Raw genomic sequence first — 16,610 nt, forward strand, 5'->3', positions numbered from 1 at the left:
TCTCAGTTCTTTGGTCAGGCTGGTCAGCCAGGGCTGTCTGAGTGTATGAGTTTTGCTATACATGAGCAGGGTGGCCGAGTCTAGTGTTGCTGTTATTGTGGTGTTATAAAAAGTGGCAGCAGCATCTGTGTAATGAAGGGAGGCTATGTCTGTAAGAGGGAGAAGGGACTCAGAGAGTGATTGTAAGTTTAGGTGTTTGAGATTTCTGCGAGGGTGAGTGAGTTTGTAGAGTGGGGGTTGCACACTAGGAGAGGAGAGGGAAGAGAATGTCAGTAGGTTGTGGTCAGACAGGGGGAGGGGTTAGTTAATGAGATTAGTAAGGGAGCAGAGGCTGGTGAAGATGAGGTCCAGCGTGTGGCCATCTTTGAGTGTGGCCTCAGAGGACCATTGAGTGAGGCCAAAGGAGGCAGTCAGTGATGTTTCAGTGAAATCCTTGTTTTTCTTAATAAGACATCAGATGCAAATATCAAGGTATTATTTTTTGATCCTACTGACAGATTCCCTTTAAGGGCTATCCAACCAGGCAAAATTATTTTGGAAACACCTTAGAATGAACTAATTTTTGATTTACCATTCGCCATCTGTTTCGGTTCCATCAAACCCGGGTCCCTTATTGGTCTCTACTGCCTGTTTTACTGATGACAGCCTTCACACGGAGATGTGATTAGCTGCAGCGGTCATCATCACTGGAGCAGGAAGTGAATACCATAGAGGCTTCGGAGAAGCATTGGAATCGGAGCGATGGAGGATTAGTAATGTATGGCTGCTTTTGGTATTTTACATCATCCTAAGCTTCCAGTAACACAATTTTACCAGCCTGGCTAACCCCTGTAAAGGTCTAAATTAATAAGCATAAAACTATTGGAATTATTTACATAAAAGCACAGGGGTATTTAATGGTGAATGTTCATGGTAACATCTTGCATTTCTTTCAGTTCTTCATGGTGATGTGCATTGTGTACGTCCTGTTTGGGGTCTTGTGGCTGGCCTGGTCTGCGTGTTATTGGAGGGACCTGCTGAGAATCCAGTTCTGGGTTAGTGCTGTGATCTTCCTGGGCATGCTCGAAAAGGCCGTGTTTTATGCCGAATTCCAGAACATCCGCTACCATGGACAGTCTGGTAATATACACATCATCGATACATAAGGAAATAAATCATAACCTATTGCCATATTATAAAATGAAAACTTTGTGTAAGACGCAGTACAGTTGTGATTGTGGTGTGGAAGTTGTTCAGAACTAACTGATTGTGTCTGTCGTTAGGATCAGTAGACTTTTAAAAGACAGTAACCTCTTAGGGTATGTGCACACGTATCTGTGAGGACTGCAGATTTTTCCGCAGCGGATTTGTTAAAACCGCTGCGTTTTTTCCTGCGGATTTATCGCGGTTTCTATTGCGGATTCCGCTGCGGGTTTATACCTGCAGTTTTCTATTGGAGCAGGTGTAAACCCGCAGCAGAATCCGCACAAAGAATTGACATGCTGCGGAATGTAAACCGCTGCGTTTCTGTGCGTTTTTTTCCGCAGCATGTGCACTGCGGATTTCGTTTCCCATAGGTTATCATTATACTGTAAACGCATGGGAAACTGCTGTGGATCCGCAGCAAAATCTGCAGGGTGTGCACATACCATTAATGACCTGGCCAAATTATTGAAATCTGACCATTGCCACATTATGGAGCAATAACTTTTTATACTTTGATAATGATACATATAGGTTAATATGTTTTGTGTTTATTTATGAAAATGTCAGAATTTTTAACAAACAAATTAAAAAAATGTAGCAATTTTAAAACTTTGACTATTCCCTTTAATCCAGATAGTCATACCACTGTAAACAATAGTAAATAACATTTCTCTAATGTCTACTTTACATCAGCACCATTTGTAAAATCTTGTATTATTTTGTTAACAATTTAAAGGGTTTAAAAATGTAGTTGCAATTTTTCATTTTTTTTTTCCAAGGAAATTTACAAAACGTATTTTCTTTATCACTTCATTGGGGACGCAGGTAACCATGGGGGTGTAGGCTGACACTAGGCAAAAAAGGAAAAAGTGGCTCCTCCTCAGCAGTATACACCCACCATTCAGATGTTTTTCAGGAATTCATGCAAAGTGACATGACAGGAATGAAAAAATGTACTTTAACACCTAACTGTTTCTAACGTCTGAAGGGGCTGCTAATGCCATCTGACTCTAAGGGTACGTTCACACAGGACTTTTTTGCTGCTTTTTTTTATGCTTTTTTTTATGCTAATTTTCAGCTGCTTTTTACAGTACCAGTAAAGCCTATGAGATTTCAGAAATCTCATGCACACACGTTGGTTTTTTGTTTGATCAGTTTTTTCTGCTTTGCTGCTTTTTTTGGACATAGGGCATGTCACTTCTTTCAGCGTTTTTGCTGCGTTTTTGCAGCGTTTTTTCACCCATTGACTTGAATGGGTGATGAAAAAAACGCTGCAAAAACGCTGAAAAAACGCATGTAGCATTATTTGCTGCGTTTTTTGTGCAGAAAATCATGGCCAGCAGGAAGGGATCTCACAGCCAAGAGCTTAGGGGTGTGGTTAGTGAGGTGTGAAGAGCCATTGTGAGGTGTGAAGAGCCATTGTGAGGTGTCCTGATTGTGATCTATTGTGAGGGAGTTCCTGGTAGTGAGGTGTGAAGAGCCATTGTGAGCCATTGTGAGGTGTGAAGAGCCATTGTGAGGTGTCCTGATTGTGATCTATTGTGAGGGAGTTCCTGGTAGTAAGGTGTGAAGAGCCATTGTGAGGTGTCCTAGCAGCTGAAAATTGGCATAAAAAAAGCAGCAAAAATCTGCAGCAAAAATCTGCAGCAAAAAAGTCCTGTGTGAACGTACCCAAAAAACGCACCAAAAACGCACCTAAATTAGCATAAAAAAAGCAGCAAAAAAAGGCAGCAAAAAAGTCCTGTGTGAACGTACCCTAAGGCCGTTATTTGGCCATGAATTGCCATGGCAAACATCAGGACCACATGATCAAGATGTGAGGGTGCCGATGGGGTTAAACAGGGAGCCCCCACACTCTGTTAACCATCTAGATGATGTAGCTTCTATTTACAGCAGTATTTAAGGGGTTGAACAGCTATGGTCGATGCCAACACTGATCAAGGCTGATGCAGCAAGTTGTCAGCTATAGTGTACAGCCGACAGCTGCAGGATTGTCACCCGTCGGAGGTTACTAGTCTCATATTGCAGCTCAGTTTAAAGTCATATTGGTGGTCACTAGGGTTTCAATTGCAAAAATGTTTTTATTTACAAGTACTGTATATGTTAATTTATAATAATGTAAATAACCCTGTAATAGGGAGTGGACTCGGCTCCTGCTTATCTGGCAAAGAATTGTGGCTTAGCCTCATCTGGTTAGGGGGCTTGGCATTATCTGGTTAGGGGGGCATGGCTTGGCATCATCTGGTTAGGGGGTGTGGTTCGGGGACTCATCTAGCATGATTCTGGGGCTCATCTGGCATGGTGGCACGACTCAACGCCTCATCTGGCACAGTGGCATGACTCGGGCTCATCTGGCACAGTGGCACGACTCGTGCTCATCTGGCACGGTGGCACGACTTGCGCCTCATCTGGCAAAGTGGAATGACTCTGGCTCATCTGGCACAGTAGCACAACTCGGAGACTCATCTAGCACAACTGCACGACTCGGGGGGGGGGGGGGGGGGGCTCATCTGGCACAATTGCAAGACTGGGGCACATCTGGCTTGGTGGCACAACTCAGTGCCTCATCTGGCACACAGCACGACTTGAGGGGGGGGCGCTCATCTGGCATGGTGAGATGACTCTGGACATCATCTGGCGTGGTGGAACGACTCGTGGACTCATGTGGCACGACTCCGGGGCATCTTTCAGGGGCTCACCTGGCTATTTGTAGGCTGCTATGCATTACTACTCTGAGCCACGCATCCTTGATAGTCATTAAAAATCAGCACTAAATAAAATGACACCTGTCTGGAACTGTATAGCAGATTAGAAAACAAAGAAGCAAAATAACAAAATACTCAGGAGTAGCAGACTGAAAACTGACCACTTTTGACCTGTAGACCCGGTCCTCTTGATAATGGTGCTTTTTAATCTTTATTTTCAGTTTTGAGCTAATGATATGCCCGTACTCCGAGGTCTGTGGTGGGGGGGTCCTTTATGTGGTGCTCTGATTAAGTATTCATGTTTATGGCTTCTGACCGGTCACTGATCCCTAAGTGATCTGCCCCCTTGTTTAAATAATTCATTAATAAATATATATATGTGCTGCAGCATGATCACATGTGTAATGTGCAGTTCATTCTATCATGCTATAAATAAATTAATCAGAAAAAAAAGTGAAAATGTCTCTCCTCTTCCAAGATGGCACAGCCATTGGATTGTCAATAGCTGCTACTGTACAGGGGTGGCCGGCACCATTTTCAGACACTTTTTTTTTTTTTTTTTTCTTGATGAATTTATTTATAGCATTTATAGGTGATTTTTTTTCAGTATATATAATATAATATTCATTGTGTAAAATAGCGGGCAAGTTACTGAGAACTGTCAGAAGCCATACTGGTGAATAGCTAAGCAGAGCACCACATGAAGACCCCCCCACAGGCCGCCCCGGAGCACGAGCATATCATTAACTCAAAACTGAAGATTTAACAACCACAAGACGGATTTCATCACTAGGTATCACTGTAATCGGTACAACGGCGCCGACCTGACACTGTGTGTAGGTTACTGTGCACAATCCTGCTGACAGGTTCCCTTTAAGCCATATTCCTTTTCAGACAAAGCACAAAAAGTATCTGACATATCGTACATTGATAATAACGGTGTGCATCACAAAAGACTGTTTTTGGTTCAAATTGAGCCACAATTCTTGGACATTTAGCTTAGTAAATAGTCCCCCAATGTATTTATCTCCCAAAACTTAAACTGCCTCAGTGGCTTGTTAATTTATCAAATCTAATTTTTTTTTTTTCAATTCGTTTATTTATCAAACACAAAATAAATACAGTATACATATTTGTCCTTGTCATTGGTCTGCATGGTTACATTTACAGGGGATGAAAAAGACAGAGCAATACATATGCCAATCATTTCACATAGAAGAACATGTGTATATATATATATATGTAAAGTTATGGAACAATCGGAACATAAGGTTTTTAAACTACAACTAAACTAAACCTCCAGAACTACTAAGCCGCCACTTAAGAATAGCTGAGTGTTTTTTCCCCATTGCGCAATACTAGTAGAGCAAAGGTGAAACCACGTCCCCATCGACTAGTCAGATCACAGAGTGAGGTGAGAGGTGTTCCATTTATCCCATATTTTGTTGAACTTACCCGGGCAACCCCTGTTTTGATAAAGAGTGCGCTCATAGGGGATGACTGCATTCACCAACTCAATTCAGGACCTAATGGAGGGGGGTGAGTTCCCCATCCACCGCAGAGCTAACAACTTCCTTGCTAGAAAAAGTGTTTCTCGCAGAAAAATCCCCACATAATGTTCCCAGGACTCCTCGTCCCACACTCCAAACAGGCAAACTAAGGGTTCAAGAGGAACCGGAATTGACAGTATTGAAGTTAATAGTGACGTTACCTCCCTCCAATAGTGAGAAACAATGGGGCACTGCCATATCATATGTACAAAATCAGCGTCGGGTGAGTGGCAACGCAAACATTCCGACGTTGAGTATCGACCCATCCGAGAGTCTCAGTGGAGTCAAGTATGATTGGTGGATTACATATAACTGGGTCATCTTATTATTGATCGATGGGGAGACTTTGAGGGGGGATTCCAAAATATCCTCCCACTCCTCATTTTGCATATCAGGGATAAGCCCTTCCCATTTGCCTCTCGCCGAATCTATAATAGAGATCGTTCCCGTTGATAGCAGATATGTGTATAGGGACGAGATAAGACCCTGGGGTCCCTGTGACTTAAGAATGCCTATCAGGGGTAAAGATGAAATGTTACGATTTGTTCCCGCATTCCTGACAAATGACTGAATGGCGGATCTGAGTTGCAGGTATCGGGAAAAATTGAGACCTTGGAAGATTATGCTTAGCCCGTAGTTGCTCAAAGGATATAAAAAACCCCTGTTCATATAAATCTCCCACCGAGAGAACCCCGTAGGAAACCCAAAAGCTCGTGGACGGGTGATTCATCAACGTCGGAAAATAACCATTATCCCATAGAGGCATCTCGGCCACAATATCCCCAAATCCAGTAATTTTTTAAATTTTCTTCCAAGTGGATTGTGCCAATCGGATCATAGGTAATAGACAGGGGGCGTTTATTTTTTTGGATTCCAGAAGACCCAGCGGACACTTAGCACCGACAGAGCTAACCAAGTGGCTTTCAGAGTTAGGGAGATGACTATGAGGCATCCATTTATATAATGCTTTAGCCTGCCCCGCAAGATAATATAAAACGAAGTCTGGTAATGCTGCTCCTCCCCCTTGTTTAGGTCTTTGCAAAGTGGTCAGTTTAAGTTTGGGTCTGCTTTTCCCCCATACGAATGAGGTAATATGAGAATTTAAGTTGGTGAAAAAGAATTTGGGTACAGTTACTGCACTATGTTGAAGACAATAGTTGAATTTAGGGAGTAAAATCATTTTGACGAGATTGATGCGGCCTGCTACAGACAGTGGAAGTTTACTCCAAGATATAAATTTCGATTTAGCGTACTCCAGTAGGGGGAGAACATTGAGTTGTAGATCCGATCCACTGCACTGGGACATATAAATACCCAAATATTTAAATTTAGACACTATGGGCAATGAAGGGAGAGTATCAAGATTAGGTACTGGGAGCTGAGATAGAGGTAATAGGGCAGATTTATCCCAATTAATATATAGGCCTGAAAACCCACTAAATTTATCTATGGTATCAATTACCCTTGGCAGCGTTTCTTCTGTCCTATCCATGAATACTATCATGTCATCAGCATATAAACCAATGATGTCAGTACGGTCTGCTATTCTAATACCATCAATACCAGGGGTAGAGCGTATACGTACAGCTAATGCCTCTATTGCCAGTGCAAATAGGGCTGGAGAGAGGGGGCACCCCTGACGGGTTCCCCTATACAGTGAAAATGGTTCAGAGATGGAACCGTTAACAATTATACGGGCCTTAGGTTTCAAATACAACACATTAACCCATTTCAAAATTTTTTCCCCAAAGCCATATTTCTGCAGGCAAGCGGACAGAAAGGGCCACTCAAGAGAGTCAAGCGCCTTGGCTGCGTCTAATGACGCCAACGCCCAGCTGTTATCTGGCAATAAAGAGCTACATTGAATCACCGACTGAACCCGTCTAATGTTTATAGAGGTGCTCTTACCAGGCATGAAGCCGGTTTGATCTGGATGCACAATATCCAAGATGATAGAGTTCAACCTGGTAGCTAGTATCTTAGCAAAGATCTTATAATCCACATTTACCAGTGATATGCGGCGATAGGATCCACACTCCAAAGGGTCTTTCCCTTCCTTTTTAAGTACAATAATATGTGCCTCATAAAAAGTATCGGGTAAACACCCTCCCTTCCATATCTCTTTAAATACTTTCAGTAAAAGTGGAGCCAGTATATCCCGGTATCTCCTATATAGCTCTACAGGAAAGCCATCTGGCCCAGGGGCCTTTCCAGAGGCCATATCTGTTTATCAAATCAAATTTGTTCTTTGCTAATGTAACTTCTGTCCATCTCATATTATGAAATATTAACACAATTTTTTTTTATTTCATGTATCAGTGGAGGGAGCAGTAATCTTGGGAGAACTATTATCAGCAGTGAAGAGATCTTTGGCACGGATACTTGTTATTATAGTCAGCCTGGGCTACGGCATTGTCAAGTGAGTGGGTATACTTCGGGCATGTTCATATTTGTCATCCAGATATATACTGGACATTTGGTGTCTTGTTCATTTGCAAAAATCTAGAGGTGTATTTTTTTTTTTCTCTGTTGACAAACCATAATCAAGTGGCATCATGTAGAGGTAAAAAAGAACAACCCACGCCCCCACAGACTTTCTCTTGAGACATGTAATGATACACATCCTTGCTCTCCTCACTGTTCTAGCTGTCGGTATCTACTTGGCTTGAAACTGGGTGAGGAGCATGGAGTAGAGCTATAGGTCATTACAAACACATCTGCTTCTGAAGCTCTCATCCAACGGCACTGTTAGTGTGGGGGGGAAGGTGAGTGGAGCAGAGCTGTGGGATGAGCACTGCAGAAGCAGATGTCTTTGTAATGACAGACAGATCTGCTCTGTTCTTCTACCCCTCTGGTAAGCACAGTAGATCCTGACACTGAGATCAGAGAGGCCATGTGTCATGAAATGTCTTGCACAGAAAAATCTGGGTCTAGGGGATGCATTTTTTTTTCTTTGTATGATGTTTTGTACCTATTGTTGGTCAATGTCATGAAGCAGAAAAAGTCAACTTTCTCAGAGGTGAATCTTTGTCAACGTATCTGCAACGGAGATGAGGAGAAATTAAAAAAATAATGATATGATGATGTGGCCAGTGGTTGAAGGTCCTCTTTAAGTGTTCTTTGAATTGTTTACACTTGGAAATGGAATAGGACAAATGTGAAGCAAATGTATCAGAGTGATGCATATTACCGATAACATCTGTCATGGGGCATAGCCCATTGGCTATTTAGCAAAGTTCTGTTTGCCCCACAATCTGCATCACAGGCACTGTTCTATGATGAGCCCAAAATGTCACATTGTTTTTTTTTTTTTTTTTTAAAACGCAATAACACTCAACAGGTACTCTCCCATCCTGGTTCCAGCGCTGACTCCCTGCCGTTGCTCCTTTTCCAGTCTATTGGCTGCAGCTTAGTGCACGAGCTATGATCTCCATGACTGGCTAGAGCTCAGTACACTTGTATGCATCGGGTGATTTGTCACGTACCTGCTTCTCAGCACGTGACTTGGGGTTGCGCCTGCAAGGGTTAATCTATCTCCTCTCACTCAGTCTAGCATTCAATCTCTGTCCTATGCTGTAATGGGAGCATAATTCACACCCTGACACAGGCCACACACCCCTCTCATACACGCTGCCGCCATTCACCGAACACCTGGGCGATGAATCCCGGAAATACTACTACTACTGTCTGCCAATCATAAGGATCACACACTTTTTAAGGCTATGGATTCTTTTAGAGCATAAGGTTCAGACATATTAAAGTTTTAAGCTTTAATAGAAAAGGTACAGTGCTTACAATAAAAAGGGTATAAAAATATGGGAATATAAGGTGACATATATGCAACAACAGTGATAAAACTTGCAGAAATATCGAACTTTGCATTCTGGTACTCTGTCCCTGAGGGAGGGAGAAATATGGAATGGCTCACATCAGTTTTCCAGGCTGCCCCCACATGTGAACATCTTTCTTTGTGTGTAGGCCTAATTTATAGAGTCAACCTGAAGGTCAAATTTCTAGACCAGCCTCTCATGTTAATATTATAATTGCTGGTTTGTGACTGGACCATGGCCACTCCACCAATAAATATATTATTTTCTCTGAAACTCATTGTGTAACGTTTCTCATAGATAGATAGTGTCAGGCTGTAGTTGGCATCTCTCTTCAGAAGAGCCAGTATGTGTGAAATGTTTCCACTTTGTGGTTCTTAGAATGGCCCACTGGCGAGATTAAAGACGGGAGACTTCCTTCTCAGGATAACATATGCTGTGACCCCTGTGAGACCTGCAGTCTCAGGACAGATGTTAAATTACTGTAGTCATACATCCATACTTATACATATTTCACTACAGCATGGCCTTGCTCAGTACTCTTGTATGCAGCGCGTGCTCAGCCGTCTAGTGGGCGTGGCCTTGCTCAGTACTCTTGTATACTATGGGTGCTCAGCTGTCTAGTGGGCGTGACCTTGCTCAGTACACTTGTATGCAGCGTGTGCTCAGCCTCTAGTGGGCGTGGCCTTGCTCAGTACACTTGTATGCAGTGGGTGCTCAGCCTCTAGTGGGCGTGGCCTTGCTCAGTACACTTGTATGCAGCGGGTGCTCAGCCTCTAGTGGGCGTGGCCTTGCTCAGTACACTTGTGTGCAGCGGGTGCTCAGTCTCTAGTGGGCGTGGCATTGTTCAGTACACTTGTGTGCAGCGGGTGCTCAGCCTCTAGTGGGTGTGGCCTTGCTCAGTACTCTTGCATGCAGTGGGTGCTCAGCTGTCCAGTGGGCGTGCCTTGCTCAGTACACTTGTATGCAGCGAGGCAGTGCCCACTAGTCGGGTTCTCTCCGGGTGTTTGCATTTCACATGCATTGTTCCTGGCTCAGAAATTGGGGAATCCTCGCAGTGCACAATGTCTGCATTGGGAGGAATCAAAAGTCTGGAGTCAGTTATTTTTACTTTTAGACCAAACTACTCCTTTAAGAGGCCTATTTTCTCCTTACCAACTGTTCTACATAGATCTTGTATTTTTTAGTGAAGTTTTCAGCTAAATGAGAACAGGGATGGTGTGATCTAACACATAATTCAGTTTTCCTAAAGTTGTGTGTTTGTTTTTTTTTTGCTTCTTGTTCTATTAGACCTCGACTTGGCGCTACATTGCACAAGGTTGTCATGGCCGGAGCACTCTATCTCCTTTTTTCCGGAATGGAAGGTGTCCTGCGTGTTACAGGAGTAAGTAGTTGCTGAATACAGTGATAAGGTTTTAGAAATGGGTGCGCTGTGCATTTGCCCATCTGAGTGTGATCAGCTTGTATTTGGTCTTTCCATGTGTTCTTTATTTTTCTATTTGAAAACATAGACTGGTTTATACCCAATCTAAGCAGTTTTGTGAACACTCCAAGTTTTTATTGTAGGATACACAACTATATGTCCAAAGACGTTACTGTGTGTCAATACCAAACTGCATCAAATGGCAGTATCAATGTGCCCCATATGTTAAAAAGAAGTCCATCTTTGATTTGACGTTTTGGTAAAAGAACTATTGTTACAAATGGTGAACACAGACTCCCTTAAAGAGGACCTGTCAAAAAGGCCCGTCGTTTTGCTCTTATTTTACTCCCGCTGCTTCCTTGAGTATAGCTGTTTTTTTTTTTTAATAACTTCTCATGGGCCTTTTTATTCAGTGCAAATTTTTATGGTCTCTGGAGAGAAACAGGGTTAGTGGGTGCTCTCATCCTCTGGCCCGGCTGTCTTTAGAAAGACTGTTTGGACCAGGGCTCATTCCACTGAATGTCCGCTTTCTCTCCTCTTGGGCAGAACACTACTCAGACAACACAGGGTGAGGGTAAAACAGTGTGGCAATGATTTATTGAACACAATAGCATATAGAACAGTCCCAGCAAATGCCCAAGATGGTGCAAAACAGTCTCACCCTTCTGCTGACTCACTGGGATTAGAGCTGCTTCCAGTGCCGAATACCCCCACCAGTGGCTCCCTGCTTTTGGCGGGCCCCTATAGTGAGGAGGTAACGACAAGCTTAGAAAGCTGACAGTCCATTGATGTACGAGGTCAGGTAACTTGATTGTCCCAACCTGGATTCTCTAAATGTCTTTGAGGGTTCAGTGATGGTCAGTGAAGCAGCTCTGTAGTTCTTCGGTTGAAATCATGATGCCATGACTTCTGTAATGTAGAGTCTCTCTAAACATAGGCAGATCCTCCTTTTTATATGTCACAACTTCTCATTAAGGCATTCCACCACATACTTTGGGGAAGTTAAAAGGAGGCCATCTCTCACTGCTGGAGTGTTCAAACCATATGCAAAGATTGTCTTTCATATTACAGAGCACCAATGGGTCATCACCATATTAACAAACATCAAACATTGTGTCTTTGTTTCCCAAAGAAAGTAGAACAATATTGGGACTGCAATACTGGGACAGATACAATAGTTAATCAGCAGCCAGTCAACAAATGGCAGCCACTGAACGTTAATAAATGGCAATAAGAGTCCACAGTCATTCTCACATCAACTCTAGCTCATGTCCCTGGGCTTGCTGAATAATGCGTCTGGATAATTCAGATTAAATGCGATGTCACAGTATCGCAGTGGAATCCAATGGGCAACACAACCTTGTAAAGATCATAACAATTAATCTAAATACAAAGGCCCATATCTCTGAACCCTTATGGTGGATTTTATAAAAAAAAAAAAAAAAAAAAAAACATGCTCGGGGGAGCAATGGGAATAAAATAACAGCAAGAAGTGGCCACTTATGGCCTGGTGGCAGCTTCTCTGTAATGCATGAGACCTTTACTACTTCACTGTAGACACTTGACTTCTTTGATGGCAGCAAATACTGAGTAAAGCTACAAATGTAAACCAGTTTTTATATTCTCTTACCATTAAATCTCTTGAGTAACCGCTTGGCAATCTCTATATTACCATACGTATATTTTTGTGGCTCTATTCCTGTATATAAAGTTTTCAACAACCCGCATTATATATACTATATTGGAAGATGACAACCCTGAATACAGGAAACATTTATCCTGAGATAAATGAATTTTTAAAGGGTTTAATCCATTTATGACATTGCCACAGTATATGTCTGATAGGTGCATGTCTCATATCAACTTGTATCTCGAAAATGTGGGTCTTCCAACACTAAAGGCTCCAAAACTAGTCATGTAAGCTTATGTGCCCAGAGAGAAGTCAGTAGAGCAAGTCGCCATCACAGCCACCACTACATTGACAGTAGCCTTGAAAGGGAGGAGGGGGACCACTGTCTTGAGAAAATGTGGGTCCAAGATTGTGACAAACATCTGTCAGATATTTATGACTTATCCTGAGTTTATGAATGTTCTAATCCTTAAAGATCGCAGTTATGTCATTGTCAGAGAATTGTAAAATACAAAGTTATGTTTTGCATTAAAAAAAATCAGATTTTTATTCTATTTTGCTACTAATATACAGTATAGTGTGTGTACTATGTGACATGCTTTATCACTACCATCTGCATGTAGCCTAGCCCATGCCATTAACGCAATGTGATCTGCCTCTCTCTGCTCCAGCATTACAGCTATACCATGGCACTCATTGTAAACCTGAGCCTGTCATTTGTTGATTCCTGTGTTATTTTTTGGATATCCTTTTAGATGTAGTGTACTGGGATTGTAGCTGCTCCAGTTTATTAACTTGCATATCTGCTGTTGAATTTTCAATTCAGTCTAGTCGTGATCCGTCAGACAAGGTCTTTGATGGATTTTACTGTGAATGGAGTTCTGCAGCTTGCTATATAGTGAGATACCTGAAAGCTGCAGAAGCCGAACAAAGCAGCACTATTAGAAAAATAAAAATTAATGCATTTATGTAAAAAAGAGACCCCCAAAAAAGGTGTTTTTATGCTTCAAGCTCTGGAAGCTATGAAGTGGAGCCTTCATGGATCAGACTTTTTCAGTATTACCAGATGCTGAATCCGAATAAGATTTATGGAATTTGGAGGCCAACCCAAAACATTGATCTATTTGACATATTCCTGACCACTTTTTGCAATGTGTCAGGACGCATTCTTGCTGAAAGAGGCCATTACTTTTAAGGGTTACTGTATTTGTGTTTGACAAATCTTATCCAAAATGGGGCTTTCCTTGAGACATTGACTCATCTTATATTTCTAAGGCCAGTCTAAGAAAGTTGGAGTGATTTGTCAGATTTATCAAAGGAAAGAAAATGTGTCTCTTTTGGAAATAAGTGAAAGTCAGAAAATTAAACCCTGCTGCTATGAGTAGTCTGATGTGTCACGATTTTCTGACTTTCTACTTTATAAACATGAAGAACTCATGCACTCCTTATAGACTTTTCCTACTGTTCATTTCCTTTTACGATTTTGGCTTGTGAAATGAATGAACCTAAATTTCTTATGTGCCATTGTTGAACACAGGACCTTGGTCATCAGGTAGTTGTTTGCGCATTCCCCTTGCTACCACTGAGATGATCTTTTTTTTTTTTCAGTGGCCATAGGTCATAGACATTCCTGCTTCGCAGATTCATCTTTTTATTTTACCTTCCCCATTATAACAGGAATACAGGGATGAATATTCACACTGTTAACCTACTTGAGGAGGAAGAATAGTGTGGTCTAACATCTATGTTGCTTGTCCTGTCATTAGAAAAGGTTGCACAGGTCAGCCTAAAGTGGTTGTCCAGGCTTTTCACAAGTGTGCAGTCACGCTCCGACTGCAGACTTGTTAATCCTGACAGCATGCGCTGTGAGGATTCTCTGGTGTCGGGAGCAGGCAGCCATTTGACCGCAAGCATGCGATACGCATGTTCCCAGCAGCATTCCTACTAGACTTGCTGGGCCTTGCTCTGTTTCCTTGTATTGAGTGAGGCTGCACACATCTAGTCGGAATACTGCTGTAAGTGCACATATCGCATACTTGCGTTCACAGGACTGCTCGGCCTCGCTGCTGGTACCGAGAAACCTTACATGGCATTATGTGAGGATTCACAAGTCTACATAAAGGGATTGCAGACTTTTATGGAAAGCCTGGACAACCCCTCTAACTCTGATGTAACCCTGTATCACCAGGTGCTGTTAATGTGCCTGATTTCCTTCTGGCACGGTTTTCCACCTCAAATTAAAAGGCAACAAAGGGATCACCTTGCTGGACATTGGAGAAGCCATTAGATAGGTCTCAAACTTCTGAGTTTCCTTCCTCTGATTTACCATATATTTAATTTCTAATTTGCTTTTTTTTTTCCCTCTTAATTTATCTCAATTTATCTGAGTGGGCTGAAACATTGCAGCCTGCACTTTCCAAGCCTCCACAGTGGAGCAGCTCCCAATATCCACCCTATGTTCTGTGAGCAAAGGTCAGCCTACATTTAAGAAGCTTCTTGGATCCTTGCAGAAGTCCACTATCCCTTTTTAGTCTTTACGATTGTCATTCCAACTAATCAGTCAGCCTGACCTAATCTCTGCCAAGTTTATACCACTGCCTGTACTCCACTAAAGCTGCTGGAGCACATGGGAAAGGAGCACCTATGGTTTTTGCCTGCTTCAGCAAACCTCCGATTGCATGCACCAGCCAAGTAATGTCTTTACTAGTGATGAGCGAGTATACTCGTTACTCGGCTTTCCCCGAGCATGCTCTGGTGGTCTCCCGAGTATTTGGATGTGCTCGAATATTTAGTTTTCGTCTCCGCAACTTCATGATTTGTGTCTGCTAGACAGGCTGAGTACATGGGGGGGTTGCCTGTTTTTTAGGGAATTTCCACATGTATTCAGCCTACCTAGTAGTCACAAATCATTCAGCTGCGGAGACGAAAACTAAATCTCCGAGCATATCCAAATACTCGGAGACCACCCGAGCATGCTCTGGAAAACCTGAGTGACGAGTACATTTGCTCATCACTAGTCTTTTCCTGTAATATGCTCCAATAGCAGAACTTCCTGACAATATACGCAATCCAGGCTCGGGGGATGAAGGGGAAGTGCAACACTCCGCACTGGCCCTGCTCACCTGACGGCACACCTTCTAAATGTATTACTACGCTTTGTAACCAAATAGGCTGGAAGTTTCTCTATCAATGCTTTGGCACAGAAAAAAACACAGAAGGAATGTTACTCTCTCCCCTTTCCTTGCTCCACAATTGCACCAATTCCCTGCACTCCAACTGGCCAGGGATGTCACATTACTACTTCTTCTCAGGGAAAGTATTCACCTCCTTGGGGTATGCACCAGCAACTTCTTCTGTATCCTCTGCAGTTCCTGCAGCCTGAGTAGGTGCTGCCCTTGGCCCTTACCTTCTTGACTCATCCCATCCTCCTGCCTTCCCATTGGCGCATCCCCTCCTAGCCTGCGGCTCAGCCCCTCCTAGCCTGCGGCTCAGCCCCTCCTAGCCTGCGGCTCAGCCCCTCCTAGCCTGCGGCGCAGCCCCTCCTAGCCTGCGGCGCAGCCCCTCCTAGCCTGCGGCGCAGCCCCTCCTAGCCTGCGGCGCAGCCCCTCCTAGCCTGCGGCGCAGCCCCTCCTAGCCTGCGGCACAGCCCCTCCTAGCCTGCGGCGCTGCCCCTGGTAGCCTGCAGCGCAGCCCCTCCTAGCCTGCTTTTTTTTTTTTTTTTTTTTTTTTAGTTCAAAAATGCTTTATTCAAGTAACAAAATATAATTGGGCAAAGGGGTACAGAGCAGATTTCCTTATATCGATCTGTCAAGATCAGATACTCTACAAACTAGAAGCAATTAAAACTCCATAAAGCAGCAGACAGCAGTATAATGTACCACGCTGCCTTCTCCACTACTGTCCCATCCCTAGGAAACTGTCCTGGAATGTTCCAAGGTTCTGTGACCCCCAATGGCACAGAAGAGAAAACTGACTTATTGACTAATTGGTAAAAGGTTTGTGCTGCTGAGAAGGCACGTGCACCATAGTAATTGCGGTATGTTTCTAGACTCTTTCTGTGCCCTTTCTGACGAGGGGCTGTAGCATGGCTGTAAAGCGACATTGTTAGTCAAAATACAGGCCTTAGGTGAGACACTGCGTGACAATGATTTGTCGCAACTTTCTGACACAAACTAAGCCAAGTAATAGATGGTGTAAACTTGGAGTAGAAAGTCTGAAAATATGCCAAATTTATCATTGGTTCTTGCCTTTTGATAAGTCTGACTTATTCAAGTCTGTGTAGACTAAGTT

General features: G+C 43.0%; 1 protein-coding gene across 3 annotated transcripts in view; it reads left to right on the top strand.

The window, feature by feature from the left end:
• The window catches only part of TMEM87A (transmembrane protein 87A), a 90,364-nt gene that overhangs the window by 48,861 nt on the left and 24,893 nt on the right, over window positions 1-16,610 (top strand). For 2 of the 3 annotated variants that reach the window (XM_077261211.1, XM_077261218.1), the window contains exons 9-11: window positions 936-1,119; window positions 7,760-7,859; window positions 10,558-10,651. In XM_077261211.1, the coding sequence (XP_077117326.1) occupies window positions 936-1,119; window positions 7,760-7,859; window positions 10,558-10,651 (378 nt within the window). Of the gene's footprint in view, window positions 1-935; window positions 1,120-7,759; window positions 7,860-10,557; window positions 10,652-12,991; window positions 13,064-16,610 lie in introns of all 3 variants that reach the window. The other variant, XM_077261203.1, reaches the window with a different exon arrangement.

Source organism: Ranitomeya variabilis, chromosome 1, assembly GCF_051348905.1.
Source record: "Ranitomeya variabilis isolate aRanVar5 chromosome 1, aRanVar5.hap1, whole genome shotgun sequence".
In the NCBI taxonomy this organism is placed as follows: domain Eukaryota; kingdom Metazoa; phylum Chordata; class Amphibia; order Anura; family Dendrobatidae; genus Ranitomeya; species Ranitomeya variabilis.